Source organism: Vulpes lagopus, chromosome 7 (assembly GCF_018345385.1).
Source record: "Vulpes lagopus strain Blue_001 chromosome 7, ASM1834538v1, whole genome shotgun sequence".
Taxonomy (NCBI): Eukaryota; Metazoa; Chordata; class Mammalia; order Carnivora; family Canidae; genus Vulpes; species Vulpes lagopus.
In genome coordinates, this window is record NC_054830.1 from 32,520,052 (window position 1) to 32,544,405 (window position 24,354).

General features: G+C 40.5%; 1 protein-coding gene across 16 annotated transcripts in view; it reads right to left on the bottom strand.

Annotated features, from left to right (window-relative positions):
* The window catches only part of MAGI1 (membrane associated guanylate kinase, WW and PDZ domain containing 1), a 643,927-nt gene that overhangs the window by 260,914 nt on the left and 358,659 nt on the right, over window positions 1–24,354 (bottom strand). The window contains exon 1 of one of the 16 annotated variants that reach the window (XM_041761402.1): window positions 2,147–2,417. The exons of the other annotated variants lie outside the window; for them this stretch is intronic. Coding sequence (XP_041617336.1) covers window positions 2,147–2,234 — 88 coding nt within the window. The 5' untranslated portion in view covers window positions 2,235–2,417. Of the gene's footprint in view, window positions 1–2,146; window positions 2,418–24,354 lie in introns of those variants that run through there. 16 annotated transcript variants of the gene reach the window in all.

A 24,354-nucleotide genomic window follows, 5' to 3' on the forward strand; every position in this document is an offset into this window, starting at 1 on the left:
AAGCACCTGTGGACTCTGTCCAACTATAAAGTTTGCTTTTATAGTATGAAAGCAGCCATAGATTATATGTAAAGAAGGTTTTTTCCAATAAAACTTTATTTACCAAAAAGGGCAGCAGATTTGGCAGATTTGGCCCTTCGACCAGTCTGCTAACTCCTCACCTAGATGCTGGTCCAGGTGAGCTACTCTTCTTATATAATTCTTAGGGTAGAGGGCATTGATTGTCTCCAAGGGTAGCCGTTGCAGGATAACCCAGAAACCTGCATTTCTGGGCTCCACCCAAAACTTACTGAATTAGAAATTCTTAGGGTCCAGTTCAGCAATCCATGTTTTAATAAACCTTCCAGATGATTCTAAGACGTGCTGAAATTTGTGACCAATGGTCACTAAACCAAAGCAAAGCTCCCCTAACAAAGTGTTGGGAACCAGGCTCTGAAAATGGGCCTATTTCCCTATTGTCACCAATGGTCTCCATCTCTCTGCAAACCACAAGTGCTGTTATTCCTCCCAGGCTAATAATAACACTTTACAATAACAAGCACAACACAAATGACTCCAGGAAGGTGGGATGTTATCAAACGTGCAGAGATTGAGTCCATTCCCCTAGTGGCACAAAGACAGTTGTTATTTCAGTCCTGTTTCTGTAAAACTTAAGAAGAAGAAGAAGATGATGATGATGATGAAGGAGGAGGAGGAGGAAAAGAAGAAAGAAAAGAGAAAGGAAGGGGAAGGGGAAGGGGAAGGGGAAGGGGAAGGGGAAGGGGAAGGGGAGGGGAAGGGGAGGGGAGGGGAGGGAAGGGAAGGGAGGGAAGGGAAGGGAAGGGAAGGGAAGGGAAGGGAAGGGAAGGGAAGGGAAGGGAAGGGAAAAAGAAGCTGCAGGATAGATTTGTGAATGTGGATAAAGCTCTATAAACTACTATTTACATTTAACTCCCCACATGGATGAGCACAAAACATTTTGCTAGCACTTCAGGACATCTACTTTATTATTATTTTCTGCCTGTATTCTCTCTTTTTCTCCTGGTGAATCTTTTTATAACAAATTTCATCCCACAGTGAGAAAAGGCTTGAATTAAGCATGGAAAGAAAAGTACAGTTTAAATTCCATCATCTCTATTTTTTCATTATTTCCAGCCTTTTGTGCTTCGTATATTTATTTCAGTTAAACTAGTATAGTAGAATAACATCTGTTCAGAAAAAAAATAAAAGATTTACATATGGAAAGGCAAAAGACAATGTTGCTCTCTTGGCAAAGTAATACAGCTGACATGAGCTAATCAACAGCAAGGCTGAAGTCAGATGTTTCCACGCTCAGAACCTTGAGTGGAATCTGAAGACATTTTTGTGTTCTTCAAGAAGACACTTTATTCTTTTTTTTAAAAGACTCTATTTTTTTTTTAAGATTTTAAAAAATTTATTCACAAGAGACAGAGAAAGAGAGAGAGGCAGGGACACAGGCAGAGGGAGAAGCAGGCTCCATGCAGGGAGCCCGATGCAGGACTCAATCCCAGAACCCTGGGATCACGACCTGAGCCAAAGGCAGGTGCTCAACCACTGACCCAGCCAGACGTCCCTTAAGACTTTATTTTTAAGTAATCTCTACACTCAGTGTGAGGATTGAACTTCTGACTCCAGATCAGGAGTCGCGCGTGCTCTTTGGACTGGTGTGCCAAGAAGACACTAAATTCTTAAAAAGATACTTCATTGGGATCTCACTGAATCTGCTCAGGTGACCTGCTGGACTCAAGTGATGCCAGTGAACATTAAGTAAGCACTTTCGACGGGCCAAATACAGTGCTAAACCTTAACTTTACAATCCTCATCCCAACCCGGCGAGATTGGTTCTATTTCTAATTCCATTTTATAGAAGAATAAACTGAGGTTCACAGACAGCCCCACCACTCAGATAATTGGGCACAAATTGCCCCTATGTGCATCTCAATATAAAAACCAAGACTGGGGCGCCTGGGTGGCTCAGCGGTTGAGCATCCGCCTTCGGTTCAGGGCATGATCCCAGAGTCCTGGGATCGAGTCTCGCAACGGGCTCCTCCCGGGGAGCCTGCTCCTCCCTCTGCTTATGGTCTCTTCCTCTCTCTGTGTCTCTCATCAATAAATAAATAAAATCTTTAAATAAATAAATACATACCAAAGACTGACTTCCCATCTAAACAACCACACAGTTGTTCCAACATCCTCTCGACGTTCAGCATATGTAGAAACCAAGAAAGTGACATCTGAGCAGCACTGACTTCCAAAGAACATTCAGCCAGGGAGTCCAAGCAGTTTCTTTCCAGGAACCAGAACCTGTCCTCTTGGCTCTTAGGACACTGTTGATTAGTAAGGTATTTTAAATGCTTTTATGCAAATGCAAACTGAGATCCCATCAGCATCCCAAGGCTTGGAACATCCATAGTAATTAGCACAGCTCTGCCCCTACCCTGTGAGACTTTGAGCCTTTGCCCAATTTAGTCTCAGACAGGAATGGATAATCTGGGTCACAAACTATATCCTAATATGGTCTGCTATCATTCACGCACCAATAGGCTGGGGCCAGAGTTCCAGGGGCTCTGACCTATATTAAGAAATCTCATACAAAACAGGGTTACAGTTGAGTGTGCCACTCCAATTTCTGCTGGATCAGGAGGACAGAGACCACCAGCAACATCCCATCATTTCATGGGTCTGAAAAAGGTGAGACCGTTTCCCATAAGCCACACGTCCCTCTGAGTATTCTTTGCACAGCACCCCTCTTTAAATATTTTTCAAAGCTGGAGACAGGTTGTCCTTGTAATGCCTGGGTGGCTCAGCAGTTGAGCAACTGCCTTTGGCTCGAGGCATGATCCCCGGGTTCTAGGATCGAGTCCCACATTGGGCTCCCTGCGAGGAGCCTGCTGCTCCCTCTGCCTGTGTCTCTGCTTCTCCCTGTGTGTCTCTCATGAATAAATAAATAAATCTTAAAAAAAAAAGCTAGGGACAAAAGAGAGAATCACAAGTATATGGTCTGAGACAGGTGAGAATGGAAAGGAAAACATGTCAGGCTGCCAGGCATCAGTAGGATTCTAGAATATACGTAGGCAAAACTTTTCCATGAGGTCATACAGCAAATTCCTTAGGCTTTGCAGATTGTAAGGCCTATGCACCAATTCCTCTGCTTTTTTTTAGCAGGAAAAGACACCAAGTAATGACTGCATAGCTGTGTTCTTATAAAACTTCATCACAAAAACAAGCAGCAGGCTAGATTTGGCCCTAAGCTGTAGTTTGTCACTCCCTGTTCTAGAGGATTATGTCTCTCTCATAAAACATGTTACACTTTCCTAAGACTGGCAGAGGTGTGCGGATTTATGCACCTGTGCCTGTCGAGGTAACTCTGGGTATGTGAACCGTTCCCTCAGAAATGGAGTAGGAAGGGAAGTCATGGGTCTGCGCAGATGGGGCTATCACAAAAATGCTCAACAGGTGAAAGCTACCCATCCCACATCCTCTATAAAGTAGAATAATTTCACATATTTAAAGACCTGGCTAGCCTTCAGGGAAAGTTATCAAATGACTCCTGGAATAAAATCTGTTACTTGGGGATCCCTGGGTGGCTCAGTGGTTTAGTTCCTGCCTTCAGCCCAGGGCATAATCCTGGAGTCCTGGGATCGAGTTCCACATCAGGCTCCCTGCATGGAGCCTGCTTCTCCCTCTGCCCGTGCCTCTGCCTCTCTCTCTCTCTGTGTCTCTCATGAATAAATAAATAAAATCTTTAAAAAAATACAGAATAGGAAAAATGCATAGATTATAAACACAGATTTCCTTTCAATGATTGTAAATTTCATGCTTTTTCATAAATTATTTTTCTGATCATTAATCCTCACTCAATCCTTCTACAACCCGGGTGGTGGTGGAAGAGGGGGGAGGTGGCATCATCCTCACTTTAAAACACTTGGGAAAGACTCCTGGTGCACGGCTAGAACCAGATGTTCTATTGCCAAAGTTCTACGCTTTCCTGTCTCCACCTTTGTGACTCCAAATGAGGTACTCATTCACTCATCCAAAGAGTGAAACTTTGTTTTATTAGAACTGTATACTGAGAAGCACCTGAGTGACTGTGTCACTTAAGCCTCTGATTCTTGATTTTGGCTCAGGTCATGATCTTGGGGTCCTGAGATGGAGCCCTGCATTGGCTCTGTGCTCAGCAGGGAGTCTGCTTGCTCTTCTCCCTCTGTTCCTCCCACTGCATGCTTTCTCTGTCTCTTTCTCTCTCTCAAATCAATCAATAAAATCTTAAAAAAAAAAAAAAAGTCTGTATACTGATATTCTTCACAATTGTCAATGTCATGGAAAAAACAATGGAAGATTAAGACGTGGTATAGACTAGAGGAGTCTGAGACATGGAGGCTAAATGTAACATAGTATCCTACATGGGACTCAGAGTCATAAAGGATGCTAGTGGGGAAAAAGAAAAATGGGGAAATCTGAATTAAGACTGGAGGTAATGTTCCAATGGAACAAATGGATCGTGGTTATACGAGATGTTAGCATTAGGGAAAATTTCACGAGGTTCAGGAACTCTCCGTACTGTCTTTGCAAACATTTTATGTATCTCAAATATTCCAAAATGGAGTTTATTTCTAAAAAATATATACAGCACACCATTATATGGAATATGACTGTGTACATGGCTCTTGGCTATTTTATATGTTGCAAATCTATTCAGGTAAGAATTCTTAAGAGATTTCCCTTTCTGGGTTGACCACAGCCCCCATTTTCAGAATGCAGTAGTAGTAGACCTGGTTAAAAAAATATTTGGAAGCGTTCATTCTTACTTCATAGGCTGGTCACCAGAGATTTTTAATCTCCATAATTCTGTAAGCAATGATCACTTTCACACTCAACTATTTTCATTCCATCTCACTGCAGTCTTTCGGCTGTTATTCAAAAGTGATTATAAATAATAGGGCTATAAAAGCCATTCAATAATTAGGACACTCACTGGCCATATGCCCACCTCAACAATGGAAGGTGATTTATGTAAGGCAACCCCATCACATCTGCCAGCCTCTGACAGGCTCTCTAGTTGCACATTAACATTGCTCTTAATGGCCATCTTTTTCTTGACTAGAAAACAGACTGACAAGCCAAAGTTTTCAAGCTTTTGAAGTTTTATATACAAAGAAAGAAAAACAAACTCAACAAACCATTTCCTGCCTTGGGATTTCACGTACTCAGAGAATGGTGGTGGTGTTGGGGGGGGGGGGGGGGAGTACAGAACGTAAACTCCGTCAGGTCCAAGTCTTGCCCATTGTCGCATAATGGGAAAGACTTAATGAAATCCAAGAACAAAAGACTTAGCCAACCAAATCTCATCCACTCAACTCATGAGACTTCACTATAGTACACAAGCATAAGCCTATTTAGAATTCATCAAATGTTTCTGAACAGTAGTACCACTAGCACTGTGGGCAAGACAATTTGTTGTTGCTGGGATTTACCCTCTGGACATCAGCATCCCCGTTCTTGGCATTTCACAGATAAAATCTGAAATTTTCCCCAGTCACTATACCAACCCAGGCAGGACAGTCCCATCCCAGGGAGACAAGTAAATGAATATCAATCAGAGACAGTTCATGTTTAACTATAGAATTGTTTTTTTTCCATTTAGATCCAAGAGCATATTAGAAAAGAAAAATGCAAAAAGGACCATGTTGGGGATGGTTCCAACCTGCTAAGATTATATGTGTGATACGGTCATGCATACATAAGCATACATGTCTTCTAGGGTAGGGCTGCTCACCAAGTGGCAGCAGAGCTCAGAACTAAAATTAGAGGTTTGAGCTCATCTTCACATGACTCAGCAGAGGCCCTCCCTCTCTGACAAGTATCACTACAGAGGCCCTCCATCAGCATGTCTCCTATTGCTTTGCCTTATTGCATTCATAGCCATATCATTCTTTGAAACGATTTATCTTTTTCTTTATTAACGGTTACCTCGGCCACCATGAGTTTCTAGGAGAGCTGAGCCCATCTCTGCATAGAGGAGGAGTTGTCATAGACTTAGCAAACCTTTTGAGACACAGTAACTAAATTAAATTAAGAAATGAAGGATAATACTAGTTAAAATTACACAAGTGGTAGCTAAACCAGAACCAAGGAGACAGGGACACCTGGGGGGCTCAGTGGTTGAACATCTGCCTTTGGCTCAGGGTCCTGGGACAGAGACTTGCATCAGGCTCCCCACAGGGAGCCTGCTTCTCCCTCTGCCTGTGTGTCTGCCTCTCTATCTGTGTGTGTCTCTCTCATGAATAAACAAATAAAATCTTTAAAAAAATGTTAAAAAGAACCAAGCAGACAGATGCTCCCATTTTGACTTTGACATTAGTTACCTCTATGTTCTTGGGCAATTTCCTAAATCATTCAATCTCAGTTTCCTTATCAAGAAAGTGAGTATAGGGGTGCCTACATGGCTCAGTTGGTTGAGTGGCTGCCTTTGGTTCAGGTCATGGGATTGAGCCCCACATCAGGTTCCCTGCTCAGTGAAGAGCCTGCTTCTCCCTCTTCCACCCCCCAGCTTGTGCTCTCTCTCCCCCAATCAAATAAATAAAATATTTTTAAAAATTAAAAAAAAAAGGAAGAGAAAGCTCTGATGTGTCTTCCTCTTAAAAAAAAAAAAAGAAAGAAAAAGAAAGAAAGAAAGTGAGGATAATGAGAGCACCTAATCCAAACAGGATTGTCCTGAGGAACACATGAGCGCATGCAATGTAATGCTCGATAAACGGTAGCTACCCCTCCCATCATCATCTGGCTTGAAAGAAACATTATTTCAAAAATACCTTTCATGGAATTCTGTTTGTTCTTGAGAAGTGCAATTTTTTTTAAGATTCATGATTACAACTAAATGTATAAAACAAACAAGTGAAACAAGCCAGCCTTCCCATCTTGCTAGACTGCAAACTAATTAAAACCTATGTGTTATCCCCAGATTGCTTGCACACTCCTACTTCTGTACATAGCACATTGTATGGCTGAAGGTGTGTGAGCAAAGGACAGGATTTCAAGGTTGGTATGAATGACAACAGTACAAAGTACCAAACAACTACCTTCCACCCTGAAGCTCAGCACCAGACATCAGAGAATCTGGTGTTCGTTTTCTATCTCTCCATTTCTTTTATTTTAAGATTTTATTTATTCATTCATGAGAGACACACAGCGAGAGAGGCAGAGAGATAGGCAGAGGGAGAAGCAGGCTCCACGCAGGGACTCGACCCCAGACTCAGGATCACTCCCTGAGCCAAAGGCAGCCGCTCAACCACTGAGCCACCCAGGCGTCCCAGTCCCAACCTTTCTAACCCAGAAACACCTTCTCCCTTGGTTGTCCTCCTCCAAAATTAATCTGGCTGAGCCTCTCAGAAACAGTGACCAAACATCCTCCAGGCTAATCAACTCAGCAGTAATTCTAACAGGCGCCTGCTACACACAAACCTGTTACGGCCTGTCTGCTTCACTGTGTGGAGGCAACGCTAATAGTTCAAAGTTGAGGGTTTACTCACAATAGGGATTTTAGCTGCGGAATTCTCTGTTTCTCCTATAAACACATCACTAACAGACATGCTCGCCCCACTTCTAAGATAAACATTTTTAACACTGCAACAAAGATGCCAAATGAGCCAATAAACCCAATTACTGACTGCCATTCTCAGGCAAGCAAACTCCTGACACTCCACAGTTACCAAAACATTGAAGAGGATCCAACATTTGTCAGACCAACAAACTGAACCATCCCAACACCTCAGCCTTTGGAAACCTCTGACACCCTTCTTTTCATTGCTTGATTTCAGACCTGTCCTTAGGAGAGGGAAATTTATCTTTAGAAATTAAGATGACTTTGGGCATCCCCGGTGGCCCAGCAGTTTGGCACCTGCTTTTGGCCCAGGGCATAATCCTGGGGTCCCGGGATTGAGTCCCACGTCGGGACTCTCTCCATGCAGGGAGCCTGCTTCTCCCTCTGCCTGTGTCTCTGCCTCTCTCCCCCACCCCTCTCTCTCTGTCTCTCATGAATAAATAAATAAAGTCTTTAAAAAAAAAAGAAATTAAGATGACTTTAAGTAAATATTGCCATGCCTTTTCAAATTCCCCTATACCCTAGAGGAATGCCGAATCACAACTGAGAATTCTAACTTGGTAGTAGGCCAGTATTAAAATTAGATAATGATGGGGACACCTGGGTGGTTCACTAATTGAGCATCTGCCTTTGGGTCAGGGCATGATCTTGCGGTCCTGGGCTTGAGTCCTGCATTGGGCTCCCTACAGGGAACCTGCTTCTCCCTCTATCTATGACTCTGCCTCTCTCTGTGTATCTCTCATGAATAAATAAATAAAATCTAAATGAATGAATAAATAAATAAATAAATAAATATTAAGTGATGCTGATTGGGAGTTATAATGAGAACCAGAAGGAATTCAGTTTGCTGGGCTTCCCTCACAAGGCCCTAACAGCAAAAGCAGAGAGCTACATTCTCTTTAGGTTGTCGAATGTTCTTCAATAACAGGCAACCAGCCAGGAGTATTCAGAATTTAAGTGGTAGCTGAGCATTCTCTCAAAAGGACCTGAACCTTGCTGAATGATAGAATCACTTGCAGACACATCTGAAATAATTCTGGTGCCTCAGCCTCCACATCAGACAAATTAAGTGTCTAGAGGGAGGGACTAGGCATTGCTATTCACTCCCCCCCCCCTTCACCCCACCCCGCCTCAGGGATCCCAATGTGCAGGCAGGGTTCGAAGTCCAACCCAGTTCTCTGATCCTGAATCTTCAGGGGACTCACCAATTGTGAGACTATCTATGCAGAACCTTCTGTTTATAGAGCATCCTCTAGGATCTCCTAAGATGAAGTACTTTGAGCTTCAAAGTAGAAATGTAAGACTCTGAACCAGTAGCAGGGTGGGATGGGCTGGAGGAATGAACATCAAGGAGAAAGGGAGGTAAAAAAAAAAAAAAAACACCTCTCACACCCTCTTAAAGTCACAGCTCTGGGAATTTAAATTGCATTTCTGCCTGCCCTGACTGAGGAAGCAAACTCAAATTAGCTGGGTAGAAAATTCATCTCAAAGGATCAGGGGACTCCGGGTGACCCGTACTTTGATGTCTCTCACTGCAGCTCAGTACACTTTTCGCTTTCACACCTATTCTTGAGAGAAGTCATGAGTTACTTATATTTAGTTTGAAGAACATACATCAAATAGCAAGGGTGGGATAGGCGATAGGGGCACCAAGGTTTCTGCCCAGCTGTGATGGATGACAAAGAGCAAGGTGAGAAAGGGCGTGCTCATGGCACAAATGCAGGGCTTTCCCACACTGAAAGGAAAACACTGAAGTCTTCAAAGTGGCACAGGAGGACTCCTGAAGTGGGATAAAGCACCAACACACTTAGAAAGATCTAGAGAAGATGAAAGAACAAAGAGAAGTCTCCCCCAAATTAAACACAACTTAAATGTGACTGCTGTGAACCAGGTAATTATTCTGTTGATGGGATTCCACACTCACATGAACACTGAACCACACGCTCCCTTCAAAGGTTTCCTCAAGCTCCAGCACCAGTTGATACCTTGAGTCACTTTCATTTCCATATCAAGCCCTTTACTGTTCATGGAAACAATCGATTTCATTTAATGAGATATTATTCCACCACTGGTCAAGGATACAGGAGCTACTACGATCATGCCCTCTCTCCAAAAGACTCCCAGGAAATAAGTGAAAAGGCTTCAAAAATGTTCCATCACCAAACTAAAAATAACAAAGGCCAGCAGAAAACCCTGTCTTCATCCAGATACCAGAATATTCCATAAAGTGCTTCTAGAGTAGCTTATCTTGACATGTACCCTATCTATAACCTTGATATATAGGCTTTATTTATATATACTGAAATCACACTGTTATCTTTAAAGTTCAAGCTAAATCAAATTACAAAAGTAAAGCAATAACACTTTCCTTCCTTTTTCTTGTTAAAAGATGACTAGCTTAACATTTGCTTTTCTCCCCATAATTAGAAAGATTCTGGAAAGAGAAAATGTAGTCAAACAGGTTTGAGCAAAAAGTAGCTTTAAAAGTCTGATATAAAAAAAAATAATAAAAAAAAAAAAGTCTGATATAGGAAAGAGTAGCAATGAATAAAAGCTCCATCTCTCACTTGATAGGTATTACCTGCCTGAAAATTAAAACACACTTGGTGCTATCTCTAGAGAAGACCTTCTGTTCCAAAATGAGGGTCTAATGTTTGAATTGTGCAAGCCAAATCAGCTTGAAAAAACAGAAGGCTCTGCTAAGCTTTAGCAGAACAAGCCCTAACAGAATATGCCAAGGAATACGTTTGACAAAACAGAAGTAGAAAAATATTTTCAAAATCAGTTCTTGGCTTAAATATAGCATTTGGCACCTCAAGTAAACACAGAAAAAAACTAACTGGGTGGTGCCATGTGACTCTCTGAACTACAGCAGGCCAGATGGTGGGGTAGGTTATTCATTTCTCAGCTCCTCACACGCTTTGCCTGCCCATTAGTGACTTCACAGTTCAGGGTCCCTTAGAAGAGCTGAAAAGAGAAGAATTAGATAAAGGTGTATCATCAGTTTTGTTAGTGACTATTACCCCCTTTAAAATCATGCTGATGGCAAACGTATTATGCCAATTCAACAGCTCTCATTATTAAATGTTCTGGATCATAGAGCCAAGTCAATGTCTAACCTGCTGTCTATAAACCTAAAAAGGTTAACACTTACTCTGGGAAGATGGGGCAGATGTACGTTTCCCTATTCCTCCCACTAAGTACAACAACAGACCTTGGATGTCATCTAGAAAACAAATAAGAAGTCTCTGAAATGTAAACAGAGGAAGGCCAGACCAGCCAGGAACCTTAGGACAGACCTTTGCATGGAAATGAGTTCCATGAGTTTTCCCTATGCCTCATATATCCCAGAATTGGAGCTGAAGAAGCCAACAACCAGTAAGTGATGATAGGTACAAACAAGAAAAGTCCAACAAAAGCCTACTCTCTCTAGCTGAAGAACTGGGAAAGAAGTAGTCAAGCAAGACAGAAAACTGTTAGACAATAACTGCTCTAGCTCAAACATCAAAGGGAAACCAAACAAAATAAAAACCTAGGGTCCCAGCAACATGCAATCCAGAAATGACCAAGTTGAAACCCTGGACTTCTACCTTCCCTACTCTATGATGGTAGACCCCAATCTTTTCTCCCTATGCCAGGGTGATGCCAGAGAACACTGAGTAGAGAGAGAGAATTTTCAACCCCTCTGGGCTAAAATGAATCCTTTCTCCATCCTACTCTGTCCCTTCCCCATATGTGGAAACCCCACATAAGCCAAAACTCCTGTCCCACACAGCAGTAATAAAAAGCCGCTGCCCAAATCAAGTGTCAATGGAAGAATAAAGACCCTTGATGTCTACCTGGCTGCAGCCATAACAAGGTGTCATCCATAATTCCCCTGCCAAAGCAGTGTCAAACCAAACTAAGTGAAAGAGAAAGAGAAAATTTAAATAAGATCCTGAGTCTGATAACAAAATATCCAAAATGTCCAGATTTTTTTAAAAGATTTTTTTTATTCATTCATTAGAGACACACAGAGAGAGAGGCAGAGACACAGGCAGAGGGAGAAGCAGGCTCCATGCAGGGAGCCCAATGCGGGACTCGATCCCCAGTCCCCAGGATCACACCCCGGGCCGAAGGCAGCGTTAAACCACTAAGCCACTGGGGCTGCCCAAAAAGGAGAAATTTTAGTGTAAGAGTAAAGAAGAAAAGACAATGGAAAGAACAAAAAGATGGATGAATAAAATATATAGTTTTAGTTCCCTTGAGTTTTCTAAAAAAAGTATAACACTGTCTTGATGTGGGTCTAAGTGTACAAGGAGGAAATACTTAAGACAAATGATATTATTATGAAGAATGTAATCGGAGGCAAAGTTGCAAAAATTTCACTCGCTTGAATGGTAAAATGACAACAACAATAGATTGTGATTCAACATATATAATATAGGGACACTTGGGTGGCTCAGTGGTTGAGCATCTGCCTTCAGCTTGGGTTGTGATCCTGGGGTTCTGGGATGGAGTCCCGTATTGGGCTCCCCGCAGGGAGCCTGTTTCTCCTTCTGCCTATGTCTCTGCCTCTCTCTTGTGTCCCATGAATGAATAAATAAAATCTTTTAAAAAATAAATAAATATATAATATAAATGAAAATATACATAACTACATGTATACGTGTATGTATATATACAGCAACCAAAGTCCATAAAAAGAGATACAAAAACATTAGAGATAAATCAAAACAAAACGCTTTTAAAATGTTCAAATAGCCCTCATGAAAGCAGGAATAAGAAAACAAATCAGAGGGATCCCTGGGTGGCGCAGCGGTTTGGCGCCTGTCTTTGGCCCAGGGCGCGATCCTGGAGACGCAGGATCGAATCCCACATCGGGCTCCCGGTGCATGGAGCCTGCTTCTCCCTCTGCCTATATTTCTGCCTCTCTCTCTCTCTCTCTCTCTCTCTGTGACTATCATAAATAAATAAAAATTTAAAAAAAAAAAAAAAAAGAAAACAAATCAGATAGAAAGACCAAATATAAAATTTTTAAAAAGTCAGACTTAAACTCTAAAATTTCAGTAATTACATTAAATGTAAACGGTCCAACTATATCAATTAAAAGACAGATATTAGCAGAGTAGATGAACAAACATAACCTATATTCTATCTATAAGAAACTAATTTCAAATACAATAACATGGGTATGTAAAAAGGATGTAAAAGAATGGAAAAAATATATATCATGCAAACATTAATCAAAAGAAAGTAGAGTTGTTATATAAATATCAGATAAAGTAGAACTGAGAGCAAAGAAAGTTAACACAGAGAGAAACATGTTATGACAAAAGGGTCAAACCACCATGACAATCCTAAAAGTATATGTACCAAACAAGAGTTTTAGGATACATAAAGCAAAAATTGATAGGGCTGAAAGGAGAAAGAAACAAAAGCACAATTATAGTTGGAGACTTCAACATTACTCTCTCAACAGAAGAATTAGACAGAAAATCAGCAAAATGAAGAAAAACTCACCTTCAAACACAGGATCATTGGGCATTTACAAAACATCTTACAACAGCAGGATGCACATTCTTTTCAAATATACATGGAACACATACCATGGCAGGCCATTGTGTAGATGATAAAACAAACCTCAACACATTTTAAATAATTGAAATCATACAGGGTATTCTCTAACCACAATGGAATCAAATTTGAAATCAACAAAAGAAAGATCAAGGAAAACCTCTAAACACTGAAAACTAAAAATACACTTCTTTTTTCAAGTAGGTTCCATGCTGGGGTCTGAACCCATGATCCTGAGCTAAAGAGTGGCATGCTTAACCAACTGAGCTACCCACAGGCCCCTAACAATACACTTCTCAAAAAACAAGAACAAAACAAAACAAAACAACCATGGGTCAAAGAGAATATCTCAAGGGAAATGAAATACATTAAACTGATCATAAATAAAAATAGAATATATCAAAATTTTGGGACATAGCTAAAGCAGTGCTGAGATGAAAATTTACAGCACTAAAGGATTGTATTAGAAAAAAAGTTTCAAATCAAAATCTGTTATTATGGATTGCCTGAGTGGCTCAGTGGTTGAGCATCTGCCTTCAACTCAGGGCATGATCCTGGAGTCCTGGATCGAGTCCCACATTGGGCTCCCTGTGTGGAGCCTGCTTCTCCCTCTGCCTGTGTCTCTGCCTCTCTCTTTCTGTATGTCTCTCATGAATAAATAAATAAAATCTTTAAAAAAAATCTGTTATTACCCAAGCATCTAAAAAAAAGAAATCAAAAATAAATCCAAGAGAAGGAAAAACATAAATAACAACAATCAATTGAATTAAAAACAGAAAAACAAAGAAAAATCAATGAAACAAAGAGCTACTTCTTTGAAAAGAACAACTGACACATCTCTAACAAGATTCACCCCTGCTACGCAAAAAAGGGGGCATGAATTGTCAATAATAAGAAATAAACAGAAGATATCTCTAATGACCTTTCATACATCTAGAGGACAAGAGAATACTATTAACAGCTCTATAGAGGTATAAATGGCAATTTAGATTACATGAACAAAGATCTTGAAAAATGGAAATTACCACAACTCACCCAATATGAAATACATAATTTGGATTACCCTGTAACTATTATAGAAATTGAATTTGCAAACTAAAAACCCAAGGTGGTGGGCAGCCTGGGTGGCTCAGCAAGTTTAACGCCACCTTCAGCCCAGGGCATAATCCTGGAGGCCAGGGATCGAGTCCCAAGTCAGGCTCCCTGCATGGAGCCTGCTTCTCCCTCTGCCTGTGTCTCTGCCTCTCTCTGTGACTCTCATGAATAAATAAATAAAACTTTTAAAAATAAAAATAAAAACCCAAGATGGAAATCTCCTAGCCCACACTGTTTTGCTGGAGAATCCTACCAAATGTTCAAAGAATTAATATCAATTCTACAGTCTCTTGCAGAAAACTGAAAAGAGAGAAACATTTCCCAATTTATTTTATGAAGCTAGTATTATTCTGATATCAAAACAAAACAAAGGCAACGTACCAACAAAGACCAATATCTCTCATAAACAAGACAAAATAATAGTTCAGAAGTTCTCATCTGAAGAGGAACCAAAGCAGCTCAGTTGCACTGTGGAGATAAGGTCAAGTAGCCAGTATAGTCAATCTCCTTTCACATCCTGATCTATGGGTCCTCATTTGTGCCAGGATACAGATCTGGCAGTTAGGACCCAGTGCCCACTGGAAATGCTCAGAGCTCTGCTTATGATAGTGGTTAGCGGGTTCCCTGGATGCTGTAGCCTATGTACTTGCAATTAAGCCCACTTTTTTGGCCACAAAGGATAAGCAATACCAGACAATGAAATCATTTGCTCATCAGTGAGTCAACTCTTAAATTCTTTGCTTCTTCCTTTTTCTCTCTGCAGGCAGACATCCCAGGCATGCATCCTTGTAAATGGCACCAAGAAAACACAACCAGATTTTCAATGACTCCGAGACAATCTTTTTCACATATTTGAAAGCAACAATATGCCTCACTCAACCTCAAAGTTAATTCTCCAAATGATTTATAGTAAAAGACAACTTCCCCCTCCCCCCATTTGAAAATGACATTTTATATGAAGTTTTCAGCCTATCTTTAGAGAATGTAGTGCTCCAGTTCAAACGTGTTCTGGGAATATTTATATGTAAACATCTAACAACCTATCTTCTTTAACTATTACAGTGGTGGTGAGAGAAAACAAACGTTTTAATTAAAGAGAGAATGCCAAGTTGGCTGAACAATATCTACTTCCAAACTTCAACAATTATTTATATACATGCCATCCAAAGTTAAAACTAAATGCGTCTTATTATTGTTTCTATACTAGTCAAACTCATGCTGTGACGTCATCATTTAAATATCTTAAAATTCTAATTATTAAAGGGTAGATACATATTTATACTCTTCTAAGAGGAGTGGCTCAGTGGGTTCAGCATCTGCCTTTGGTTCAGGTCATGATCCTGGGGTCCTGGGATCGAGCTCAGCAGGGAGCCTGCTTCTCCCTCCTCTGCTTCCCATGCTTGTGCACTCTCTATGTCAAATAAATAAATATTTACAAAATAATCTTCTAAGAAATTTTTTTACTTCTAAATATGAAGTCACCTGCCATTACTTAAATATTTCAAAAAGAAAGTAGGATGCATAGTCATTCAAGGGAATAACAGAAGAGAGAAATAAAATCATAACACCTGGAAAAAAATAAAATATTACTTTAATTCAGGGCTCTCAACCTTATCACAATTGATGTATGGAATCAGATTTTTTTGTTGTTGTTAGAAGCAGGGGGCTGTGTTGTGTATTGTAAGATGTTTAGCAGTATCCCTGGTCTCTATCAACTAGAAGCGAGGTGCCAATACTCATTTCTTGCCAGCTGTGAAAACAAAAAAAACATTTCCAGACATTGTCAAATGTCACCTGGGAAATAAAGTATCCTCAGTTGAGAAGCACTGCTTTAACGTAAGCATTCAGCAGCCTCGTTGAATCCTGAGAATAGCTGAACTCTCTCTTCACCTCTGCGGGTTCAGTGTCTTGCTAACCCAACAAAATGATTGCCACCATTCTGCTTCTTGACCCCATTTTAGGAATCATCTAAGTCTTAGCATATCCATACAAGGCCATACATGAAGAGCCCCAGCTTTAGAGGGATTGAAATAATAGTGGTAACTGGTCACTGGTTTTTCTAGAGAATGAACATATACTTCTTAAGTCTGAAGCCCATGACTAGAATTACTATGAAGTGTAACTAAAGAAGTCACTATGTCTACAAATGTGGCAAGTAGGCTATAGTCCTGGCCTATGTTACCATAAAAAATATGAACCTCCATTAATCTAAATTGCTGGAATACAGGAAATGTGAGTAGAAATCCACCAGGTGAACTCTCCAGGTGAGTGAACTCTCACTCACCCAACAAGCATCCAAAGGTCACCAGTGTTTTCAAAATAATATCAGAGGTATACAACCCCGGACATCAATATTTTTTTATTTTGTTTTTTTATCTCTTCTCTTCTCTCTTCTCTTCTCTTCTCTTCTCTTCTCTTCTCTTCTCTTCTCTTCTCTCTCTTCCCAATGGAAATTTGCATGAAACTCACAAGTTGGGGAGGAAGACAAAGTACCTTTTTGTACCTCAAAGTCATCTTCCTCTCCCTCTATCTTTACTACCTCATATCACACCAATCAATTCCATGCCTCATGGTTCTGGAACAGGCCCACTTCTTCCCACCACACCTCTCCTTGCTGGACTATTACAGACAAACGCCTTCTAGCCAGTCACCCCCTTTTTAGTTTTGGCCTCTTCCAAAGGACATAAAGCAATCTTTCAAAACCACAAGTCTAATTACCTTTCTCTGGCTTGTATTCCTTCATGGGCTTCCTAATGTGCTTAAATGAAATTCAAGTGCTTTCAGGTCTCAGTGTTATCTGGGCCATGATTTAAGGTTAGATGAGGGGAAGGGAGAGACACGTAAAACAATGTCATGTGTAATGAAATCATATCTTATTCCGGGCTTAGTACTAAAAGCGTCAAAGAAGACCAGACCACTGATACTCCAAACTATATATAAAACTCCCCCTAAACTGCCAGGGCCTGGATTTTTGGAAGTTCAAAGGCCAAGCATCAACCTTTCTAGTTTCTCTCTGAATGTCTATGTGCCTTTCCTTTCCCTGAAACAGTGAGAGCGAGCTAAGCCAGGGCTAGTATAAATCTGGCAGGAGTAGAGATTGGGAAGTTACTTTATTTACACTGTGACTCCATTATATAAAACATAGCTCCAACTGTGTTCAAAATATACATACACATACTCATTAGATTTCCATGGGGTGGCAGGAGAAGGAGGGGCTGTTATACACAGAGTTATACAAGGCGAATGAACTAGAAAGAAATAGTCATACGGTAACAGCAATATCTCTGGATAGTGAGATTAGAAATGATTAATTGGGTTCTTAATACTTCCATGTGGTTTCTGCCATCAATAATGCAGTAAGAAAAATAAATAAAAACTCTAAAAGTTTACTTCTTTTTTAAAAAGATTTTATTTATTTATTTGAGATAGAGAGTGAGAGGGAGAAGCAGGCTCCCCACTGAGCAGGGAGCCTGGCACAGGGCTTGATCCCAGGACTTGAGCTGAAGGCAGACATTTAACCAACTGAGCCATCCAGATGCCCCTAAAAGGATACTTCTTTAAAAAATTATATATACGTGCCTAGATACAGAACAGATGGCAGAGGTAGCATCAAACTGTTTTGGAATGGAAAGATTTACCATTTGTCCTTTTCTTCTAAGGCTATTGATCTTTGTGAGCACAGAATGGAAATTGTTATTTGGTGCTTTCACAAATTATCTCCCCAAATCAATCATCTCTAAGGTTTTTAACATACACAAAGAAAAATACACAAAACTGAGGGCTCAGAAATGTACAGTAAAATCCCTAACTGGGGAACGCCTGGGTGGCACAGTGGTTGAGTGTCTGCCTTTGGCTCAGGTTATTATCCTGGGGTACTGGAATCGAGTCCCGCATCGGGCTCTCTTAAGGGAGCCTGCTTCTCCCTCTGCCTCTGTCTCTGCCTCTCTCATGAATAAATAAATAAAGCCCTTTTTAAAAAATCCTTAACTGGTTGCAGTAGACAGTCAGCATATGTTAAAGGCGTAGAGAGCTCTGTATAATGCTAACCCAGCCTGAATGTAAACAAAGGGAGAAGTATAATTTTGAAGTGTGGCCACCATATAATATTCAGTGGAAAGGTTTTCCTGCCACTTTCAAATCAAACATTCCATGAATAGTAAAAGTTCCAAATTCACAGGTTCATTCAACACATACTACTGAATTCCGTTCTCTGTGCTAGTAAAACAGAAGCAGTGACTGCCTACTTCATGCACCAAAGAAGGTCTTTTTCACTATAGGTGTAGTTAAATACTAAGTTGCTAAATCGTATCTACTCTTACCTCTATTTACCCAAAAGCCACAGTACGAGTCTTGGTTAGGGTATGAAACGAACATCACTGTAGGGACCACGGATTGCTCCGTCTCCTGCCCACTGCATTTCTATTCCTAAATTTTTGAGTGTTGGATCTCAAATATTAAGAATATAAGCTACATTGACTTTATTGGACAGTTATTTTAGAAATGTGAAATCTTAAGCGTAGATTGCTCACAGAGTATATACATTTTGCAATTGTCAACTTACAATTAAACATGAAATGCCTCTTGCTATCACCCCATTTCTTTCATATCAATTTCAAGAGATGAAAATTGTCTCCTGCCTTGGAACAGCAAACCCAGTTCCAATCGTCAAAGGTGCCTTTAAAAGCGCCCTCTATTACCCATAATATATTTCTAACCAGCATGAAGGCCAGTGGTGGGGAGTGGAAGGTGCAAGAGGCGGGGATGTGGGGGATCTCATTCTATTACCTGGCACTCTAGCACTGTGACTGGGAACACAGACTGTGACTGGGAACACAGACTGTGACTGGGAACACAGACACAGGGAGGAGAGAAGAGGAGACAACATTTCACTGCCTGCAGTTCCAGATAGCAATGGAAGACACTTCACTGAGAATCCAGAAAGGCTTAAAAAACACAGACAGTGATGCACTAGTTAAAAGGAAACAAAATCTATATTCAGCTGCATGAAGCGTGGTACAGATTATTCCATACGCAACCAACTGTGACTTCAGAAACAGAACCGGTTCAAACACCAGCAAAACGCAGATAAGAAAACAGAGCTTTTCTGTTCCTCCTTCTATTGAAGGCACAAAGGAATTCACACAGATTTATTAGTTCAAAGAGTTTTTCCAGTTTGCTCACTCGGACACATGTTGGAGAACTCTGACTTTTTGTCATCCATCACATGGTGACCACAATTTATTATGGGACTGTGCTAGGCGCTGGCACACATTATTTAGTTCAATCCTCACCATGATAATGATAATGAGAATTATCATTATCTCTGGTCTAGAAACGAGAAAACGATGGAAGACAAGTTGAGAAATTTGTCCAAGTTCATTCAAGCTTAGTAAGAGGCAGAAATCGGACTGGAACGTGGGCAGCAAAATTCCACTGTCTGGCGCTGCTTCATTCTCTGAGAAAAGTCTTCTTATTGAACAAAGAAATAATTTTCCTCATTTTTTTGTTTTATGTTTTGAGTCTCTTTTCAAAGCTCTTGGTTCTACCTGGAGTTCAACACAGAAAGCTCTGTGTCAAAGACTTGAGAGCTGTCTGGGCATAACAGTGTGGGTCCCCTCTGGAACCATTCCATATTGTTCTATATGTTATGTTATGCTCAACAGTAAGTATAATCTTTTCTTTCCAGATTTCAGTTGTGTAATAGAAATACAATCCTCTAATGTCACCAAGTCTGCATCAGGGAAAGAGAAATGAAGTTTCATGACTAGTTTTAAAAAAAAAAATCCCTCAGTATCAGCAAGGAAATTTCAGGCCATATATTGACAAAATTCTTTCTTCTTTTTTTTAAAGATTTTATTTCTTTACTTGAGAGAGAAATGGAGTGAGAGAAACAGCATGAGTGGGGGGAGAGGGAGAGGGAGAGGGAGAGACAGACCCCCCACTGAGCAGGGCGCCCAACATGGATCTCGATCCCAGGACCCGGGGATTATAACCTGAGCTGAAGGTAGATGCTTGACCAACTGAGCCACCCAAGTGCCCCCAAATCCCTTCTTCTTAATCAAAAGTTAGAAAATGTTGCATCCATCTCAGAGCCCATGTGCCTTGATGCATTTTATGGTCCTTTAAGCCTACATGCGACACTGAACACAGCAAGGGTCTGTTCTGCTTGGGTCTTCCAGTTGGCTTCCCAGGAGGCTTCATATTGGAAATTAGGTAAAATCCTGGTGTCAATATTCCAAGTATATCTCAGATCCAAAGGGAGTCAATTCCATATGCCAAACCATCATTAAATACAAAAAACATATCTTTAAAGCATGCAGCTATGTAGAGATTTTCATAGAAACCAAAGGTCAACCAGGCTGTTGAAATAGTTTCAAGACAAGGCCATTCCCCAACTGCAAGCCCTCTTTAACAAAGATGTTTCCTTTAACAGAGGTGTTTATTTGAGGAAAAAGTAGAGTTTGCTCTTTAAATAAACTAGTTGCATGCAACTTTCCACATTCCTTGCTCCTGTATATACAAGACAGAAGGCTCTTTCCCTCACTATTCTTAATCCGAAGGCATACCTTCTATTTGTTCTATCTGGGAGGCAGTAGTAGCACAGGCTCTAGAGTTTGAATCCCAGCCACACACTCACACTACACCTTGGGCAAGATTCTTAGTCTGCCTCTGGCTGGGTTTCCTTCTCTTTAAGTTGGTGATAACAACAGTATTTACCTCCTAGAGATGGTGTGGGGTTTGAACGTGGGGATCTATAAAGTTCTTATCACACCACTCGGCAGGGGGTATGTATTCCAAAACACAAGCTATTGATATCATTATCCTTAGCTTCATTATCATCATATTTGTAACTGTGCTTCTTGTTTGGTATCCCCAGACAGATCCTGTGCTTGCAGTAGAACATAATAGATATTGTTTCATTTATCCCCATCTTTTGTTAGATAGCCCCTCTTCATTTTTCCCCCCTGGAATAAAGAAGTTTGTACTAGAAGATTCCAGTGTCCTTTTACCTTTAGTGGTGACCTTAACCTATAAGCCTCTTTTCTATTTCATAACATTTGATATGCATAAGATTTGGAATTGAACACTGCTTAAAAATATTATTCTATATTTAATGATAGTTTGGCTTCAAACTGAACTTTGAAAATGTATTTGCCTTCTCTTTCCTCTAATACTGTCTGTAAGCCCCAAGATTCCAGCTTGCTAGCACCAAATCAAAGTACTAAACAAATGAATTCTTTGGAACCACTCTTCTCAAATGTTAATGTGTCTCTCAATCATCTAGGGCCTGGGTGAAAATGCTGATTCTGGTTCTCTGAGACTGAAGTAAACCCTGAAGTTCTGCATTTCTAACAAGCTCCCAGGTGATGCCAGTGCTGCTGGTCCATGGGCCACACTTTGAGTAGCAAAGCTAGAGGACACAAGTTATCCAACATTCTCTCTCTCTTTTTTAAAAATCCAACTCTGATTTTTTTTTTTTTTAAATCAGCTCACAAGCCACTTTTCACCTGCCTACTCAGAGGAAATTTCTGTCCAAAGCCAAAACTAAATAAAATGCCAACAATGCACAAAAATGTGCTGGGTCTAAATCTAAGGGCTTTCTTGCCGGGTGCTTCAATATGCCTCCCTCAGGCTGAAGACAAAATGATACTAGAAATCAACCAGCACTTATAACCACATCTCCTTTCAAGGATTAATGATAGTTGCTCCATTTTTATGTGTTTCATGCCAGTCCTTTATATTCCCCTGATCCCACCCATCACCAGGTAGGTCCTATTCTGATTCCTATTTTGTAGAAAAGCAAAGTAAGGCTCAGCCAGATTATGTAACTTGACTAATATTACCCAGATAGGAATTACAGAGTCTGCCTGACTTCCAAGCCCATGCTTGTAACTACTCTGCTATGATGTACAATTATTCCAGAACTTCTAGTTCTGCTTATGGAGAAAAACAGCACCAAACTACTCCCTGTGCCAGAGATGCCAGCCTCCGGCCCCACATTTCCCAGCCCCAAATCTACACAGGAGTAGACAGTGAAGGAAGCAGGTGCCCAGGGTTTGCTGTAGTCTCTCCACATGTGAGATCCTGCCTGTGGTCTACAGCCTGCCCACAACAATACTGAAAAGACACAAATTATAAGTTGGCCACACCGAAATCACTCAGCTCTCCAATTTAACTGGTACTTATAAAATGACTCCTCTATGCTGTGTTGTGGGGTAAACACAAGAAAGAGACAGTGTAGTTTCAACCTACAATGGAACTCAGTATTTTCAGTGATGCAAGACTTCATTGATTTTATTCATTTATTCCACAAATATTCACTCAGTGACCGCCCCCTGTTACCCACTCTGTAGAATACTAGGGGTGTGAAGGGGAACATGTGGAACAAGGCTTCACCCTCTCTGACTTCACAGTCAAGCAGTGGAGACATACATTAAATGTGCAATTACACAAATATTCACAACTGTGATGAATGCAATAAGGATCATGGACAAGATGCTCCAAGAGACTTGGCTTAGTCTATGGGCATGGGAATAACTTCCTAAAAAACTTAGACAAGGTTAGGATAAATACTCAAACACCCACATTTATTAATGTTTTGGGGAGGGACTGGCTACACAAAGCAACTATCCCTAGACAGCTCTGCTATCAACACATTCCTTGGGAACAAAGAACATTATTGTCTTTTGCAAAAAGCTTCCAGATCTCATTAGGGGAAAATGGGCCAGATTTCTACTCTTATCATATGATTACTTCAGCCATGCTTAAAATCACAGAAAGCTGGAGTGTCAGAAAGTTTCCTGACATCTGTCTTCTAATGATTCTTTCCACTTTCAGATTAAACAAATTTGGCTATAATGAAACAAGATGAACAGGGAACATCATCTCGATGGGAGGCCATGATGTCTCGTCTTCCATAATAAGCTATTACAACACGTTGGAATCATCCATACGACGCCAAAGGACCAATTATTACTAGAATTTAATTCTGGGAATAAGATTGGTAGGGAGAAAAGCATCAAGTTCAAACAAAAATACACTCATCAAACTGGCACCTCGTAGGCACTTCATACAGAACACTGAACTACACCCCAGGATTCCAGCATGAATACTCATTTTCTGAAGTAAATGAGGCACCCTTCAGGACACGGAGTCATCTTTCCTGACATTATTTTAGAGCTCTAGAAAGTAAAACACAAATTGAAAAGCCCAAATGCATACCCTTATGCACATTTGCTCACAGGATGGTTTGCAACTAGATTAATTGTGAGTATATATCCCCCCAGGGGGTAAAACCAGCCTTCTTCCATCCCTCGTCTAGAATCTCCAATGAGTGAGAAGCAAAGCAAATGTCAAACAACACACCCATTATCATATGTAAATTACAGAAGAAATGATTTCCTGTCAACAAAATGAATGCTGTATGTTGTTTTGGAAGTGGCATCTTATTAAACACACAATTCATTTTCATATTTAAACAAGAACAAATTCAGTGGAAAACAGCCATTTAAAATGACATCATGGTTTTTCAAGAAAAACGCTTGGAAATTAACATTCTAAAATATATAGCGCAACACAAACCACAGTAACACATTGATGACCAGTAGGCCCTGTTGCAAAAAACTGGTATCAAAACTGGGCTCAGGTCAAGACATTTGAGTTGGAATCCCCACCCTGCTCCTTTTAAGATGGAAGATCTTGGACAGTGGAACAATGGATGTAATGTGAAGCACATAAAGTTCATGGTGTGGCACCTGGAACTAGTAGTTGTTACCTGTTATCACCATCCTCATAATAATCTTTTGTGTGTATCTTTAGTGCTGCTACCAAGAAAGAAGGCCACTGACATTCTAAAAAAAAAAAAAAAGCAGGAATTACCAAGAACTCTACTATCAAATTCAGGATAAAGGCTCAAAAAGAACAAACCAAAAGGTGAATTATAAGAGAAAAAAATAAAAATAATCAGAAAACTGGATCCACTCCCTCTCCACCAATCCATGAAGCCAAATTGTTTATAACTGACATGCAAATGGGTAGCCCTGACTGGTTTTTACTCGTCTAAATCAGGGATTAACAAACATTTTCTGTAAAAGGCCAGACTG